Source organism: Cryptomeria japonica, chromosome 6 (assembly GCF_030272615.1).
Source record: "Cryptomeria japonica chromosome 6, Sugi_1.0, whole genome shotgun sequence".
Lineage (NCBI taxonomy): Eukaryota > Viridiplantae > Streptophyta > Pinopsida > Cupressales > Cupressaceae > Cryptomeria > Cryptomeria japonica.
The window spans coordinates 528,963,090-528,982,003 of record NC_081410.1 but is presented as its reverse complement, the minus strand read 5'-3'; the positions used below and the strand labels follow the sequence as shown (position 1 = coordinate 528,982,003).

The window sequence follows — 18,914 nt, the reverse complement described above, 5'->3', positions numbered from 1 at the left end:
GTTTTTCTTCAAATTCAGCTATCTTTTGCTCTATAACTGATATTGGTTCAAGTGAACCAATGATGTTTTCAGCTATATCATTTATTTCTTTCTGCACATTACTGATCTTCTTATCTATATCCACTGTCAAAATATTAGTCTTGCACGTGTCTCTGTACAATTCCTTAAACTCCATTATTGTTTTGCTTAGTGCCAGTAGGAGGGTGTCAATGTGTCCCATGCACTTCTTTATTGTCTCTTCAAATAATTTCTCCTTTTCCTTATTCATTTTCTCTCTAAATTTCTCCTCATTTATTTGGTCAACTATCGATATGTTACTGGTGATATACTTAGACAATGTGTCTAATTGACTTAAAGAATCTTTATTGTCCACATTGCACTTTGGGTGCAATCAATTTTAGAATAGGAATGGTATCATCAATAGCCTTATATGCTAGTGCATTACACTCTATGATTTTCTTAATTGAATCTAATAATACCTCTGTCACATTAGTTGGTCTGAATTTGTCATGGAAGAACCAGATGATTGTCCAACTACCTTAACAATTTGTATTCCACCGGTGTGAGTAACCTCTTTGCTTGTACTGACCTTTGGTAGGTCAGTTTGTGTCTGCATTTCTATTAGCAAAGATTTAGGCTTCTCAGCTGTTGTTGGTGGCACTGTCTCTAAATGAACCTGTGACTCAACCTTTTTCTCTTCATGTTTCTCAACCTGTACCTCAGTGGGTTTCACTATGCTCTCTACTGTCGGTTTCTCTGATGACGTCTCAGTGGTATTCAATGTCGGTTTCTCAGTATGCACCTCTAAACTATCCACTATTGGTATTGTAGACACCTAAAATTGTCTTGTCTAATTAAATAAATATTTTATTTATTTAATTATCTAAGCTTAATTCTTCTATTAATTAAATAAATCTTTATTTATTTAATTAATTCATTTATCCTCTTCTAGCCTTATTTCTCATTTAAATAAATACATTTATTTATTTAAATTATCCTTTTTCCTAAATTAAATAAATATCTTATTTATTTAATTGATCTCACTTCTTCTATTAATTAAATAAATATTTATTTAATTAATTAATTCATTAGCCTTTTCTACCCATGACACATGTCATTCATCTCTTAATTCATACATTACCTACCCCTTTCATTATTTTATTATTTCTTTTACCTACCCTCTAATCATAGCCGACCTCCTTTTACACCTCTCAATCTTATCCCTCCATTTCTTATTGTGTCTTCTATATAAGGAGATGCTTTCTTCATTATCAAACCCTAATCGTTCTATGCATTCTAATCATCTTTTATGCAATTGACTACACTACGATCCTACTTGCAACCACATTCCGTTCTTTGTTGAGCTCTTGTGCACATAAAATCTGAGAGAAAATACATCAAGCAAGATCAATGGAGATAGGAAGAATGGAGATCCAAACCGTATTGGACATGTGATGGTATAATCTTTGTGATTTCATTTGATTTGCATTGTCTTAGGTAATCTTCATATGTTATGGTGGATCTTTGTTGTTGTTAGGCTAGGGTTTTGTGGTTGAATTCATTTAGCCTTTCAATATTGTCATTATTGTTATCCATTTTCACCATATATAGGTATCTCAACTGGTTTCTATGTGTTATCGGTTGGTTGCTCTAACTCTGTAGGATTTTCAATGTTTGCATTAATGGTATTGTCAATATCTATTCCAGTAACCAGGGGATCAACTGATTGTTCAGTTTGCTCAAGGTGTGTCTCAACCCCAATCTCAACATTATCAACTGGTGTTTCAACTACAATATTGCCAACCTATGGCTTAGTAGCCACATCTTTCTTCTCACAAGTGGTTTCCTTATCAACCACAATATTTACTTCTTGTGTATCAATATTCATTGTATATAAAACTTCAGAATCAGGATTTGTATCCTCATGTGTAGTCTCCATATCCTTAGTTGTTGATGTGTCAACAGTTTCAATAGGTGGAGTAATAGAAGGAGGTGGTGGTAAATTGTCTGTTACTTTTATGTTGGTTAGTCCACCTACCTTGCCTTTACCTTTGTCCTTATCCTTTTGATAGACCTTGAAAGTTTTGGGTCTATTGAGTTCTTCTTGCTTCTCTTTCTCCACAAAGAATATATCCCATGTATTTGTTGTCTCTTTAGTGATTTCATTAACTCTGCTTGCCATTAAGGATACATGTCGGTGACCACTGGAAAATACTGTCCTGTTAGCTTCACTTATTAACTCATCAATTTCTTCTACTGATTTAACTGGATGTACAACAAGTAGTTTTTCAACTTTTATTTTCTTATCCAAATCCATAATAGCTAGCCTCTTGGCATCAAGTCGTCTATACAAGTCACTGGGCAGATCATCTACAACCTCTATCAAAAATTTCTTATAGATATCTAGGTGTAGAATGATACTATTTTCTATGCTTTCCTTTTCCTCATTTGTAAAAGTATCATACAGTTTACTGACATTGGACAAGTTTCCATCATTCGTTATTTCATTCGAAAGATTGTCTAAAGGAGGGATAACCTATTTTTCCTTCTTCTTCCTTGGTGTCATTCTCTTTGCTGGAGGCCTTACCGCCTGTTGTTTCTTTCTTGTTTTCTTTGGTGCAGGAGAGGGTGTTGGTGAAGGTTTTCCTTTCCTTTCTACTCTCTTAAACTCAGCTGGAATTTCACTATTAGATGAATTTCCAACTGGTGAGAGGTGAGCTTTCGGTTGTAACCCTTACAAGTCACTTTCCTTAATACCGATGATATTCAATACATTTTCCTTGATCTCTTTCACCTGTTTAGTTTCTTTCTTATTATATTTCTTTATTTTCTTCCTTTGTTTAAGTGTTTGTACTTTGCTTTCAATGGTTTCAGCACTACCAAATATTTTCTCTTCAGGTTCTCTAGGGGCTTCAAGTAGGGCTTTGGCATATGTCTCAATTATGTTTACATCAGCCTCATAACTCATTTCTGTCACCCGAACAGTTCTAGGAACCACTGCCTCCATCGAGTCTTCATCTTTCTTAATAACAAAACAAATATCTTTCTGATATTGTTAATAATGTTCCAAGGTAGCCTTTCCCTTGTTTTCATTCTAGCCTTAAATGCTTGGAAATATTCAATTATATTGTTTTCCCTATTAGTTCCCATGCCGGTAAAGATATCCAATAGTTGTTTACCTACCGGTATGTCAAAACCAAATTCTTTCCTTCCTATACCGTGAACTTCCTTTGTAATATATAGCATTAGGCACACAAGTAGATTACCAAATCTGAAAGTACCTTTCTTATCACATTTAATTTTCGTCGGATTATCAATCAATTCACCCTTCAACCATTCACATATATCTATCTTAGCATTACTATTCACCATATCATAAGCACTCTTGATACATAAACTAGAAACAGAGTTCAATCTGTTAGCATGTGTAGTTTTGTATCCTAGTATCATGCTAATGAATCTGACATTTATATCTTTCACATCATTGACTATCAAGGATCTGCTGTCATGGATTGTACTAGTTAATGTCATCACAATGTTATTTGAAACTTTCTTAGTTTTGTCAGGCCTGCTACCGGTGGAAGGTAAGCCAGTCACTATCTTTACTGCTTCTCTAGTGATTTTATGGATAGAATCAAGCCAAAATAATTCTCCATGAACTCTACTGAGTACAATCCTCACAACTTCCTTAGGAAAATACAAAATATCAAGTATTTCCACAAAACCTAGGGTTTCTATGATCTTATGTTCCGGTTTCACAACACCATTCTCATCAAAAATGATAGTCTTATACATATTCATGATTTCATCAGCACCTAGTTCCTCAATATGACAATGTATGTATATCCTAGGATCTTCTGCATATGCAACTCCTTTAGGGATTTTAGAGAATGCACCTAGGGTATCATCATGCTTCACTACTTCGGGTATGATCTTGAATACGGGCCTAGGGAATTTAACCACTTCAATAACAATAGGGTTTGCAATGAATTTAGGAGCAGAGGAGGAAGCCATTGATAAATACCTTAATCTGCCTTTAGGTTTGGATGCTTGAAATATTTTTCTTCACTTCTCATTATGGATGCCTTCGCTCAGGTTTTTCGTGCTCTTAGGAAATTTGAATGCTCGGTGAGTGAAAAAGAGTGAAAAACACTTGCTTTAGAATGTCTTTTTCTTCAACTACCACAATAAATGCCTGTCGGTTAAGTGAAACTTAACAAATCTGCTCGTAAAGAAGCAATTCATCTTCTTACCATCAACCAAGGGTAAACTAGCATGATTTTCAATTAGTTGCCATACCCCTAAAAGGTTTCTTTTCGGTTAGATAAAGAATCTCCTGCCGATGGAGTGATACTTTGTTCTATCGGTGAAGGAATAGTCCCATCAATATTCCAATCTCTCTTTCTAATGCATTGTTTTGAAAATTCTTTCTTTACCTCTTCAACCTTCTCTTTACCTTTCAAACTGGGTCCTTTATTATTTGTCGGTGATGCCTTACTTCTACAAAATTTTGTAATATGTCCAATATTTTTACAGGCATAACAAGTCACATTATTTTTCTGAATATCCATTCCATGTCCTATGTCAGTTTGTGTTCTGCATTAATTAGATAAGTGTCCAAATCTTCCACAAACATAACATCTTGCATTCATTATGCAGTTTTCTAAATTATGACTAATTTTGTTGCATTTTGAACATTGACCGGTGGGTGTATTAGTGTTCTGATAGTTTCTAGATCTACATTGATTTTCTCTATGACCGTACTTGTTACAGTTAAAGCATTTCCCATTAAATTTGTAGGCATTAGGTTGTCTTACCAGTTTACTGTGATCATGATTGTTTGCAGTACCAAAGCTTTCACCAACTTCAAAGCCAAGTCCATTAGTGTCTCCATTAGCTTTTTGACTTTTCAACATATCATCAAGTTCCTCTGAACTTTTATTGAATTTCTCTATGTTGATTTGCAGTAGCCAACTCATTTTCCAAGAAATCCTTCTATCTCATGAGTTCAGTTTTATCATGTTCCAAGTGAATCGGATCTATCTTTAACATATCATTTTCATGACTAAGTCTTAGATTTTCAGTTCTAGCATCATTGAGTCTCCTAGCCAAGTCATCTTAATTTTTCTTTTTGTCTTTAGTGTCTTTACAAAATCTCATAGTCATATCTTGCATCTCATTCCTCAAGGTCGTGTTTTCTTGCTTCATCTTGTTTACAAGATCATTAAGAGTTTCCTTTTCATCATCATCATTTTGTATCTTCTCATGAAGTCCTCTTCTTTTGTTTCTAGAAATAGTAAGATTCTCCTGAAGTCCTTGAATGATTTCCTATGCAGCCTTCAGATCATCTTCAAGTTTGATATTCTTCAACTTTTCTGCATCATAATCCGCAAGAGTTGTTTCCAATTGCTTTCTCAAACTTTCCATCTGTACCGGTGTCAGAATCTTCCTCAAGCTGTTAGGCTTTTGAAAATAGAGGACCAGGCTCTGATACCAATTGTTAGGATTCCCAAAGATACTAAGAGGGGGGTGAATCAATATCTAACTGGTAAATAGATTTTTTATCCTTATTAAATAAATTTCATTCCAAAACAGTGTATCGGTAAGCAAGAACATAGCAAGCACACCATAACACAAGATTTTTAACGAGGAAACCCGGTGTGGGAAAAACCTCGGTGGGATTTGTGACCCACAATATTCACTCACTGGCCAATGAATGGATATTACTTACAATAGGGGCCTGCACATGCAAGAAGGCCAACTGCCTAAAGCTCACTACTTAATTACAAAAGGAAGTCTCACTAAATTACAAAATGGATTATGCAAATCCAATATAATGTACTACTTTAGTTCAACATCTGCTATGCCAGGTTCATCTTCAAGTTTGATATTCTTCAACTTTTCTGCATCATAATCCGCAAGAGTTGTTTCCAATTGCTTTCTCAAACTTTCCATCTGTACCGGTGTCAGAATCTTCCTCAAGCTGTTAGGCTTTTGAAAATAGAGGACCAGGCTCTGATACCAATTGTTAGGATTCCCAAAGATACTAAGAGGGGGGTGAATCAATATCTAACTGGTAAATAGATTTTTTGTCCTTATTAAATAAATTTCATTCCAAAACAGTGTATCGGTAAGCAAGAATTAATGCAGTAAATATGAACAATAAACACAACATAGAAAGCACACCATAACACAAGATTTTTAACGAGGAAACCCGGTGTGGGAAAAACCTCGGTGGGATTTGTGACCCACAATATTCACTCACTGGCCAATGAATGGATATTACTTACAATAGGGGCCTGCACATGCAGGAAGGCCAACCGCCTAAAGCTCACTGCTTAGTTACAAAAGGAAGTCTCACTAAATTACAAAATGGATTATGCAAATCCAATATAATGTACTACTTTAGTTCAACATCTGCTATGCCAGGTTCAGTATCGGTTTAAGCTCATACAACAACCATAAACCTTACTCCAAAATCTGCCTTAATATTCACACATTACTTCTGCAATAATCTTCCCATGTCGGCATCTTAAAATGATCTACAAGATCTCATACTTATATATGAGTCTTATTACAATACACCTTGTCGGTTTACAAAAATATATTACAAATAAATACAATATGCAATAATCAAAATCCTGTCGGCTGGGATGTCGGTAATCATCTTTGTCATTGTCGATGATCTATCTACCGGTGTAGAGTCTGCCGATGCCAGTGCTTGTCGGTGCCATAGGATTACAAGGTTGCCATCAATGATAATACCTTCAATCATCTACAATTCTCATTGGAGTGTGCAATTCCAACATTTTAAGGACCTATAAAGGGACTTATTTGACCTGTAAACTAGATTCTACTTTATCTTAACTATACATTTTTCTAGTTGTGATGTGTTAGTGTTCTTTAATATGTCTATTTGTAGCACATTTATCTTAGCATCTATTTATTATACTTCAAGATCAAAATTAGTAATAACAGGAACAATAAATATAATAAAATTTATTATTATACTTCAAGATCAAAATTAGTAATAATAGGAACAATAAATATAATCAAATTTAACTTGGCAATAAGAAAGAAAATATCAACAAATTTTGTGCATATTCTTTTCCACTTAGAGATATTTGTACTTCTCTTCTCTACATTTTGCATTGAACTTCTTCTCAAGAACACCCATTTCAACAACCAATCGATTTTTTCTAGTTAAAAATTAACAAAATATAGAGTTCCATTTTGTCCAAAACATTCATTTTATTTATCTATGATCTTCTTCAAAGATTTAATTTTATTTAAATAATTTCTTCCCAGAATATTTATAGGTTAATCACTAGGAATAAAAATCAATGTGACTATATATTTCTTGAACAACTCACATCAAAGCTTGGGCACACGTTTCTTTCTCTTCTACTTCACATTATTTTATTGATTCATATTTATATACGTTTCCTATATTTCAATTCAAATTGCAACTTTTGGCTTTTCCTTTCTTAGTGTAGAGTGTAAAAGTACATTCTGTGTGCTTTTCCTTTCATGCATTGTACTTATTTTAATGTCCATTACCCCTTGACAAACTAGACCTCTTTTGACTTAGTCTAAATACTTAAATATTTGTCAAAATACTTAGTTACGACCCCTTCTTCTATGAAACCCGCATTCCTCTCTATTTTTGTTGTTGTGTTCCTTTGGACACCAATGCATACTTACTCTCACCAATGGAAATTAACATAACCTTCTTCTCACTAATGGAAAATAACTATCACCTACTAAGATTTCTAATGGTTTATTCACCCAAATTGGTTTATTTGAGGAATTTTTAAAATTTTATAAACCCTCCTCCTATTCGTATGACTCTCTTTTTCTCTAAAGCTCTTTGCACTCCTATATTTTTCATTCTCATACTATAGCTTCATTTTCTTGCATTCTTATATTTTTAGAACTTTATTTCCATGGGTCCCATTAAAGAAAAAAAATTAATAGTCCATTAATATCCTTAGCACATCATTGAGTATTATCATTGAAATCTTTTATACACAATCATAACAAGATTCTAGGGCATATCCATAAAGCTGATACACGTAACTTCTCTATGCATATACTAGTTAGGATCACACACCCAATAACGTACAATGTACTTTACACTCATTAAAAAATGCTAAGAAAGCTCCCAACCATACACAATAATGTTTCTTTCCCTCATAACATTCGACAACTACCATGATAACCTCTACATTCATCCGAACAAATATAACAAAAGGAAAAAAATGAAAACTAAGTTATAGGTTATGATACTAAAAAAATGTTGCAATTTCAAAAGGGCCACTAGATTATCTAGATAGTTATTATAATTATTGAAGGATCACTAGTGCATGTGGAGAGTCATGTTACTATTTTACAAAGTTATAGAAACCATTGTGTGCATCTAGAATTTAAATTAATTTTTTTTTCTAGAACACATTCTAATCTTTTGCAACTATAACGTTAACTTCAAAAGGTTTAATTTGACATCAATTTATATTACCAGTTTTATTTCAATCTCATTTCCCATGTTTATTTTATGAAACTTGGTTATAAATAAATGTCTACATTACTATTAAATTTATAAGGGTAAACCATATTTAGTAAATATAATAGCACAAAAAAGGTTTGAATAACACCTCTAACATATGAATGGAACTTTTTTTTGTTCTACATTTTGGTAATCCTTTTTTCTAAGTCTCATACTCTCTAGCTAAAATGATTCTATGATTCTGTAGGAAACCACTAATCATGGAGAGGTGTAAAATATATATGGAATGTATAACATATACATTAGAATACAAATATTTAGACTTTCATGATGTATAATATTTATTGCAATAAGCCCTATAATGTTATGCTTGTGACTACTGATGAAGTGGCAATGCTTGTGGTTATGTAAGGACAAAATATGGTTGTCAATGTAATGTAATGGGCTAGTGGGTATGTGGATAGAGATTTGAATTCCTAGTATATAATGCTAATCTAATAATTAGAACTTCTATAATAATTTTCTCTTTCTTTTATATAAAATAAAGTAACACTATTATAAATTGTTTCAATTATTTTTTCACTTTTAACTATGTAATAGAATTATGTCAAATTGAAGGCAATAATATAGAGAATCCTTAAGACCTTTCTCAAATAAATAGATAAAGAGTCAAATTTCATGTTTCTTTTTAAATTCTTAAATAAATAGAGTATTGAATTAGTAAGTTACTCATTTTGAAAATAACAAGTTCTAGTTCAAAGATCCAAAAGATTTTTTCTCTTCAAAAATCAAAACAACCTAAACATTTTTTACAACTTTAGTTTAAATTTTTGGACTTCCTATTGACATTGAAAACCAACAAAACTATTACTTTTCTTACATGTTGTTTACAATATTTTTGTTAAGAAATATATTTTTTCTCAACTAAATATACACTACATAGCTTATATTGACAAAAGCATTACATTAATTAAATGTGTGAAAACTGTAGGATATGATTCAAGAATTATTCTAGGCAATGTAATCATTACCTAGTAAAACCAAATTATTATTATGTAATCATCAACCCACCAAATACATTTCCTGACCATCTTAGCAATTATAATCAATGAAGAGCTGAAATTACATTGGAATATTTTGAACCAAAGTTTTCATAATAAGGTCTCTTGTATCTTTGGTGGAAATAGTGAAGCCATCTCTCTCTCTATAAAACAAATGAAAACCTCTTGATATAGAAATTGCATGATCCTTACTACATGTTGGTATGTCATCCAATTTCAAATATTCCCATGTTAGTTCTTTGAGTAATTTTTCCTTTAAAGAAATGAGATAATCCAAAGCCTCTTCTTCTGTTGATCCGAGATTATCTCTCATATAACATCCTACACATGAAGCTTTCTCACCCCTAGCAGCTTCAACCTGTATGATATCACACATTATAAATTTAATTTAGTTCTTTCTATATGAAATAAATGCGATTTAAACAAAAATATTTGAGTTAGTAATTTTTTTATCATACCTTGAAACTATTAATATCATTACTTAATCGAAAGGTCTTTGCTAAAGTCTCATTGAACCTTGAAGGAAAATCAATTTTTGGAAGAAGCTTGTCAGGAAGAAGTGCATCCAATGTTAAGAGAGGTTGTAGAATAAGTATTTGACCACCAGCACTAATTTTTCCATTCTCCAAATACTCCTCAAATGTTGGTATATGACCAATAGAAAGCCAGTCTGCCTCTTGCATGAAAGAAGCCAAGAATATCTCCCACTACATTACATATTCATCAATTATAAAATCTTAGTTTTTCTACATGAAAGGATATTTTCAAACACTTTAAAAGATTTATAAACTAGTTACAAGTACTTACAACTTTTCTTGCATAGTCAATTGTATCTCGACCTTGGGTCTTAGTTGCCTCTTGTGCCAAATCATTCATCATTTCATAAAAAGCTACGAACACAACTTTCATATACTTAGGGAGGCAATCTATAGTAGAGGGATCCCACCTAACCCAATAAAAAATATAATGATATTATTAAAAATAATATTTATTTCTAAAATATCCTTACTATCAATAACCATTTCAATTAGTATTGTAGGGATACTTTTAGATATTATTTCTCACCTTTTAACTGCATTTGTGAAGAGTTTGAGCTCATTGAGTGTCCCATATGTGTCATATATATCATCCATAACTGTTGCAAGAGAGCAAATTTTTGCAAATCCAATTCTAAAAGCAGAATACTTTGGCTCTATACACCCTCCCGCTGCCCAAAAATAAAATTCCACGTATCGATTGCGAGTGAAATCTAATTGAGGCACATTTGACTCCATCCACCATCTGCACAAACAAGAAAATTATATAAAATTATTTTAGTGGTGTCATATGCAATCTTTCTTAGCTTATTTTTTAGTATCATTATCATTTTTTACAATTCATGGACCAATTAAAGTACAAAAAGTAGGACCTCACATGTGCATGCTTGGGTGCTCTACCATTGATCTACCAAGATTGTTAGAAGGCTCGTTAATAAGTTTCAACACCTTCATATGCATCTCTAAAACTATACCATTTTCTAAACAAACTAGAAAATAGGCCTACTTCCTACCATGTGCACACGGTGGGATGAACTATCACTAAACTATCAATCCACAATCTTTTTTCTCACATTTTTGTTGTTTGTGAACATTAACAGTAATCCAATTTCAATTAATTTCTTTGGTAGCCAAAGAAAACTATAGTTACTATGTTGGTATTTATTTTAATAACCTTGAGAGTAGTTGAAGTTCTCTTTGTTGCACAGATTGCACCATATTGAAGTCTAACTTTGCCAATTCTAAAATCTTCTTTTTATTCATGCATGTCATCCTGCACATGAAAACATTGTGTTGTCATACTTAAAAATGCCCTTAAAAATGTAAGTGAGACATTACTTGGATGTTCTCTTGTCATACCATGAAGTGTTTGCTCCATATATGTCAATATAATTCCTTGCTTCCAATCTAGGCAAATTGGTGTGCCAACCATACTCCAAATTGAATTTGATCTGGTGCGCAATATAAATTTTTAGCATAATTGAGAAAAAAGAATTCACAAACACTGATTTGCAAAATTATTAATATGTGTATTAGATACCTCTTGTGAAAGACTAGTATCACCAATCTTTGATATAGATTGTTCTAAATATGTAGTTGTAAAGAGTTTAGCCTCATCCATGACTTTCTCCTCAGGAAATGCAATGAGTGAAGCACGAAATAAATTTAATATTGATCTTATCTCCTCATGTGATTGAGTATATGAACTCAAGAACCGCCCATCTTTTTCTTTAAAATTCTCTAGCACACCTTCAATTATTTAAAAAAAAATGTTATTTTTATGATTACAAAAGTCCAATAAAACTATAGAAATAATAATAGGTTAGTAATAAAATATAGATCTTATCTAGAAATAACTTAAATTTATATCATCTAGTAGATCATTTACGAGAGCTCAAGTGCTCAAGTCCTAGACTGAAACCTCTTTGATTCGAGTCGAAAACAATCTTAATTTCATCATTTATGATGTCGTGTCAGTCGAAACAAAAAGACAATATGACATCACTTGTAAGGTATGGTGGAATGATTTATGAAGTGCATAGGATTCTCACATGCAAAACTAAAAAACTTGACAGATGGGCTCGCCCTTCAACGTTATCCTGAAAGATCACCGAATTCAAAATTATCGACATAACATTATTTAAAACCCCCAAAAAGCAAAAAGACAATATTACGTCACTTGTAATCTATGGTGGAATGATTTTTTTGCAGTGTGTGACAGGATTCTCAGATGTTCTCCAAACATGTAAGTATCAATCATCATGCAAAAACAAAAAGACTTTACAGGTGGGGTCGACTATTAATGTTATACTGAAAGATCACCTGAAGAGACTCCATATCTATGCAAGCGAAGAATTCTGAGTGCCAAGGCTGTGGTGTTCAGATCTGCGTTAAAGCTTTTCTCGTTCCAATGACTGCAAATCATTTGCACCCATTAACTCAGCGCATATATATACATTGCTTAAAAATTCTCTGTTGAAGTTTGATATAAGAAAACAAACCTGTAAACATGATCAAGAGCTTCTTTTATTTCCTTTTGGAAATGGCGATCGATTCCAAGACGTTCAACGCTGTCCACCATGGAAAGTCGTTGGAGGAGAGAAGAATTCTGGTTTGACATTCCATTGAAAATCTCCTTCACTTCGTTAATCAGTGTCTCAGCTCGTTCAGCATAAAAAGGAGACTGTACCCAAACACACATAACATCAATCAAACGAAAGAAATAACAAGAAAAACAAAGAGCGGAGCTTTAAAGTAGAAAGCAGTCGACTGTGAAAATAAGTTACCTCATAAGCTCTTTCAAGTGAGCCTATGAAATCATCGTCCCACAAGTTTGGGTGATAATTTGCAGTGCGGCGCGCAGGAGTTTGAGAAGTTGTTGAAGCCTTGATAAGCATTACATCTAGCTGCCTCCTCCTCTTTGGTTTTGGAAGGACCTTTTTAGCAAAAGATTTGGTGGGCTTTTGTGTGGATGGGGTGTTGCAGGCAAGCAAGCTCACGGTGAAACGGGGAACTGAGATGGCAGCCATTCCTAGCAATTTGAGAAAGGAATTTGATGTCTGAGAAGGGTGTTCAAGGTTATTCTTAAATAGCATTGCATGAAAAAATCTGCTTAACAAAAATAGAATATTGTCCACACATTTTTCTCTGCACGTTTAAATGACGAGATTGGGCACTTCCACAGTCTGCAGAGTTTGGGGTGGGGTATTTAGTGCGCTTAAACTTCGGCAGTCAGGGTACAACAGGACAGTGGATTACATTAGGATGTCAGGTACAAGAAGGATGGTACAAGGGTTGAGGCAAGAGTGGTTGTCGTAAATCCTAATGTTCCGTGGAATAGTATAGAGGTTATTGAGTGGTAAAGAAAGGATAATAGGCTAGCCATTATTGGGTGATTTGGGCTAATTATGTGGGCCATAACTCCCATGGAAGTTGCCAACAACTCATTCCATTTGTATTAATAGTCATTTTATAAACCTAAGAGAGATTAAATAATTGCGCAGGAAAAAGTTATTTTAAGAAAATAAATACCTACACTAATAGTAAGGTAATGTGTAAATATATAAGGAACAAGTGATATCTCATGTTTACTATGAGCTACCTCCCACAAGTTCAAGTTGGTGTAAAATTTCCTAAGGCTACAAGGATCTCAAATATTCTCTTACTCATAATGTATGGAGTGGGTGGGGCATTTATATATAATCCTAGTGATTACATTCTTGATGAAAATTTCTTTATTGGGTTTGGGTCTAGTGGTAGCACGGGGGCTTCACTTAGTGAACCTGGGTTATAGCACGTGTGTTCATGGCATACTAAATAATCCCCCTATTTTCAAAAAATATTTCCCTAAACTCATTTTTTGTATCCCCCCCCCAATACACATCCTGAATTAAAAGCCCCCCTATTTTCACCAAATATTTTATTTTTCAATAGCCGAAATTAAAATCCCCCTATTTTCATCGATAAGCAATATATTGCAACCTCATTTTCTCTCAATATGAATGCACGTGATATAAAATTGTTAGCTAGTGAAGCCCCCGTGAGTGGTAGGAGCAAGAAGTTTCAGACCAAATATGTAGGTTCAAAGCTCGATATAAATGGTCTCCCTTGTAGTAGCAATGAGGTGCTTGTAGGTTGGAATTGCATAATTTACTAAAAATCAGGGACCAATTCCTACCCATATGTTTCACCATGAGGGAACCTTGAGCTAAGGTCAAACATGACCACATTAAGGAGCCAATACCACTTCCATATCCTTTGAGTTCCCCTTACTAGGTTGGGTTGTTGTAACTTTTCTTGAGGCCCACAATATTTTTTATAGGGTTATGTAGTGTCATAAAATTGCAACCCTAGCAATTTTTTTCTGCATTAGGGTCCTCACTGTTAGGGGTCCCACAGATACTGAGAGGGGGGGGTGAATCAATATCTGACCGGTAATAAGAATTTCTTAAGTTAAAACATGCAGAACATAATATAATAGTGTACCAGTATGCAAGAAATAATGCAATAAACAGAATCAAGAATATCCACATGAAAAGTACACCATAATACAAGATGTTTAACGAGGAAACCCGGTGTGGGAAAAACCTCGGTGGGATTTGTGACCCACAATATTCACTCACTAGCCAATAAGAGAATATTACTTACAATAGGGGCCTACACATGTAGGAAGGCCAATTGCCTAAAGCTCATTGCTCAATGGGAAGTCACACTGACTTACAATAAGGATTATACTAATCCAATAACTTGTACTGCTTTACAATAGCATCTTCAATGCCAGATTCAGTACCGGTTCCTGCTCTGTTCTTTACATATATCCTTGACCTATATTTCGCACATTAGGTCTGCCTAATAATTTTCTTTATGGTCCTTTCCTCTCTTTTTCAAATGTCTACAATGATCTCCTTTATATATAAGAGCCATTTTACAATTTGCCAAGTCGACTTACAATAATAAACAAAATATTACATAACAAAAATCCTGTCGGCCTCTGTGTCGGTATACATATTTTCTTCTATGTCGGTGTCGGTGTAGCGTGATCTGTTGATGCCGGTGCACTATCTTGTCAGTGTAATCCTTTGCCGGTATAATGTCTTGCCGGTGCCATAGGATTGCAAGGTTGCCTATGTAATGCTTTGCCGGTATAATGTCTTGCTGGTGCCATAGGATTGCAAGGTTGCCATCAATGACAAAACCTTCAATCACATACAATGTCTCATTGGAGTGTGCATATGCCAACACTCACGCATGCGAGTTTGAATCCTCTAGCCTAATTGGAGACCAGAGATTGCTCAGCTTGTGGAATCAACCTCTTCCTTGGCCTCTGCATCACCCCGTCTGCACTCTGCCCTAGAGAAAGGGGTAGGATAGGGGCGTGGCGCCCCTGTCCCTGCCCTATTTTGGGGAAGGAACCTTCCTAAGGTTACATTGTTGGTTGCGCCTTGAGCAAGAAACTCCCTCGATGTCATCCTGTGATGAAAATCAAATCCACTAACATGTATTTAAGGGGGCATTCATCCTCTCATTTGCATACGTGAGATAAGTGGAAAATTCACAAGCGATCAAGCATTCAAGCATTCTTTTCCAGCATTGAGCATTCTCAAGTCTCCCTTCAAGGCTAGGTGTTGCATTCAAGTCAAGGATTCAACCATTGAAGAGGAGATTGATTTTAACATTCAATTCCACACAAGCATTTCTATCAACATTGCTACTACAACCTCCCTTGAGGTGATTTACAATTCATTATTTCATTTACATCTACTTGCAAGTACTTTCTTTCATTACTTGGTTAATTCTAAAACTGGGGTTTGACCTAAAAGAAAACCCCCAATCCCAACCCATTTTCCTCTCTTTTATGTGTGTAGGTTGCAGTTGCACAACTGTACTTTTCAATTCGGGCTCTATTTGCAGAGGCAAAAAAACCCTTTTCGTTTCGTGTATTTTTTGGAGGACCGTGTACGTTCCCGCCACGGTCCGAGCAAAATTTCCTCAAATTCGCAGAGCGACTTCATCTCAACATTTTATTGCTAGATCTAGGTGCACAGCTTCATCCCATATTCCGATCTCAAGTTATAATCAATTCTTTGTCACTTTTGCATTACATAATTCAATCAATTTCCTTTCCATTTCAAACAAGGAAGAGGGGATCAATTTAACATTCCCAATTCATTCAGAATTCAATCTACCATCTTCATGTGGAGAGATTGAATCTAGTGAATTATACTCTCTTCTTTCTAATTTAACATGGTGAAAAGTGCTTGAATGGTAATCAATAGAGAAACTCTCATCTCTCTTTGAGGGAAAGGGTAGTTTCCTTCTTGATCTATCATTCACCATTTTCCCACCATTACATTTTGGTTAACCCGACGTGTTGCATGCTTTCCTTTGAACAAAATTGCATATTTTTCATTTACAAGTTTCAACTTTTTGCAAACTTAGTGGTTAATGTAGACACCTAAAATTGTCCAGTCTAATTAAATAAATATTTTATTTATTTAATTATTTTAGCCTAATTCTTCTATTAATTAAATAAATCCTTATTTATTTAATTAATTCATTTATCCTCTTCTAGCCTTATTTCTTATTTAAATAAATACATTTATTTATTTAAATTCCCCTTTTCCTAAATTAAATAAATACTTTTATCTATTTAATTGATCCCACTTCTTCTATTAATTAAATGAATCTTTATTTATTTAATTAATTCATTAGCCTTTTCTACCCATGACACATGTCATTCATCTCTTAATTTCTACACTACCTACCCTCTCAATATTTTATTATTTCTTCTACCTACCCTTTAATCATAGCCGACCATTTATCTTTTACACCTCTCAATCTTATCCCTCCATTTCATATAGTGTCTTCTATATAAGGAGATGCTTCCTTCATTATCAACCCTAATCAGTGGACTACCCGACTACGCTTTTGAACTTTCATATGTGATCAAGCCTACTTGCAACCACATTTTCGTTCTTTGTTGAGCTCTTGTGCACATATAAAATCTGAGAGCAAATATATCAAGCAAGATCAATGGAGATAGGAAGAATGGAGGTTCAAACCCTATTGGATATGTGATGGTATAATCTTTGTGATTTCATTTCATTTGCATTATCTTAGGTAATCTTAATATGTTATGGTGGATCTTTGTTGTTGTTAGGTGAGGGTTTTGTGGTTGAATCTATTTAGTCTTTCAATATTGTTGTTTCCATTTTCATCATATACATTTTGGCATGCTTGGTGGGACTTTTGTCCCTTTTGCATTTAACATCTTTTGTTGCAGATTTTGTGTTTTTAAGTTGCAGATCTGACATTTCCGACAACATTTTGATATTTTCACGTTTGTGTACATTCGGATCGCGTTTTTGATTTGCTGTCGCATCTGTGACATCTGGAATCCGTCTGCACCTTCAACAATATTTTATTTTTCCTTTGCAGATTCTGGGAAATGTGTCTGTGTTCCCTACTCGTGTCATGAGGTCACTAGACGCGTCTGTGTTCAGGAACCGCGTCTGTGTTCAGGAACCGCGTCTGTGTCAGATCCAGCTGTGTCTGAGCATTTATATAGCATTTGTGTTACTTAGAACTGCGTCTGTGTTCAGTTGTTGCATTTTGACTTCTTTGATTCAGTTTTTCGACATTTGGATTTCAGATCTGGTTTATATTAAGCTAACATCTTCAGATCTAATGAAATTGGTGCAACTTGTTTTGAAAGCAAAATTGTTTTGTTGAAGGCCCCTATTTCACAAAGTCTTTTGGATCTAAAAACCTACTAACAAATCTTTGTTGCAGGACCTTGGCAAAGGTTTTTGATCTTTCATTGTGTGCCTTGTTTTCATAGACTAGCAAACACTTCAATTGGTGCACTAAAATTGAACTAGTGTCTTTTGTGTCTTGGGCAATAGGCTCTTTTTGTTTAATCTCTAGAGGGCCTATCTCCCCATGTGGTCATTAGGACTACTAGTGAGGAGAGAACGACCCAAGTGGTAGTGAGGAAAACCCACCTTTTCTGAACCACTATAAACAATTGTATCCATGGTGAAAACTATGGATAACGTGTGCTAATTAGTTCATACCGACACTATGTCTCCCCATAAACCCATTTGATCAAATCTATTTGATCAGTTGTAGGGTGTAACCCATACCGGCTGGGAGCCTTCTGTATTTACAGAGCTGAAAGTGTCACATGTATGGCCACACGAGTGGATGCCCTTACTAGCACCTTTTTGTTTTAGAAGCCAAAATCCTTCGAGTTGTTGGGGCAGGAGGTCGGACCTCTGGAGCGGCCCACATACATACAGTTCTTAGTAGAGATACAAAGTTCGCCATGAGGAGTTTTCATGGGGACTGATGCTTGGCTTCCTCAAGAAGTGAGTGTTGAGGGTGGGCCAGTGGGGTCAAGCATCTAAGTATCCGCTCTGAATAGCGTAGCCTCATGTGGGATCAACAACTATTGTCCTGGCCAACCATAAGAATTGTGCTTGTCTTATTTTGAACAATCAAACATTCAAGACCAAACATCATAACATTGTGTCTTTTGTGTCTTCAAGTGTATGCAAAACATTTTTACATCAAACAAAACACACTTTATTTGGAGTCATTTTGAGTCTAAACACTTGCAAACATTAAGTCCTCATCAACATTTTGTCATCTTGTCATGAAAAACAGTCAAAATTCAGATTTGGTCACAACAATAACTTCACAAATTGGAAAAAATTGCACTAAGATTTTAGAACCATGTCTGTGAAGTATACAGGCACGTCTGTGTTCAAAATTGAAAAACTTTACAGTTCAACAAACAAGAGCAATCGG

At 34.5% G+C, this 18,914-nt stretch overlaps 1 protein-coding gene across 1 annotated transcript; it reads right to left on the bottom strand.

Annotated features, from left to right (window-relative positions):
• Window positions 1-9,499: 9,499 nt before the first annotated feature.
• LOC131067914 (alpha pinene synthase, chloroplastic) lies at window positions 9,500-13,205 on the bottom strand. The gene is made up of 10 exons (XM_058003075.2): window positions 12,890-13,205; window positions 12,605-12,786; window positions 12,426-12,517; window positions 11,644-11,852; window positions 11,463-11,554; window positions 11,278-11,376; window positions 10,633-10,848; window positions 10,375-10,513; window positions 10,026-10,274; window positions 9,500-9,925 (listed from the first exon to the last, which is right to left on the bottom strand). The coding sequence occupies exons 1-10, from the start codon at window positions 13,196-13,198 to the stop codon at window positions 9,629-9,631; spliced, it is 1,884 nt and encodes a 627-aa protein (XP_057859058.2). The 5' UTR covers window positions 13,199-13,205; the 3' UTR covers window positions 9,500-9,628.
• Window positions 13,206-18,914: the final 5,709 nt, after the last annotated feature.

Excerpts from the sequence above, each read along its gene's own strand:
- LOC131067914 (XM_058003075.2), bottom strand. The coding sequence starts at position 13,198 with ATGCTATTTAAGAATAACCTTGAACACCCTTCTCAGACATCAAATTCC. Across the intron at positions 10,514-10,632 it reads TTCACAAATGCAGTTAAAAG|GTGGGATCCCTCTACTATAG; the intron begins GTGAGAAATAAT and ends TTATTGGGTTAG. Across the intron at positions 10,275-10,374 it reads TTGACTATGCAAGAAAAGTT|TGGGAGATATTCTTGGCTTC; the intron begins GTAAGTACTTGT and ends TATGTAATGTAG.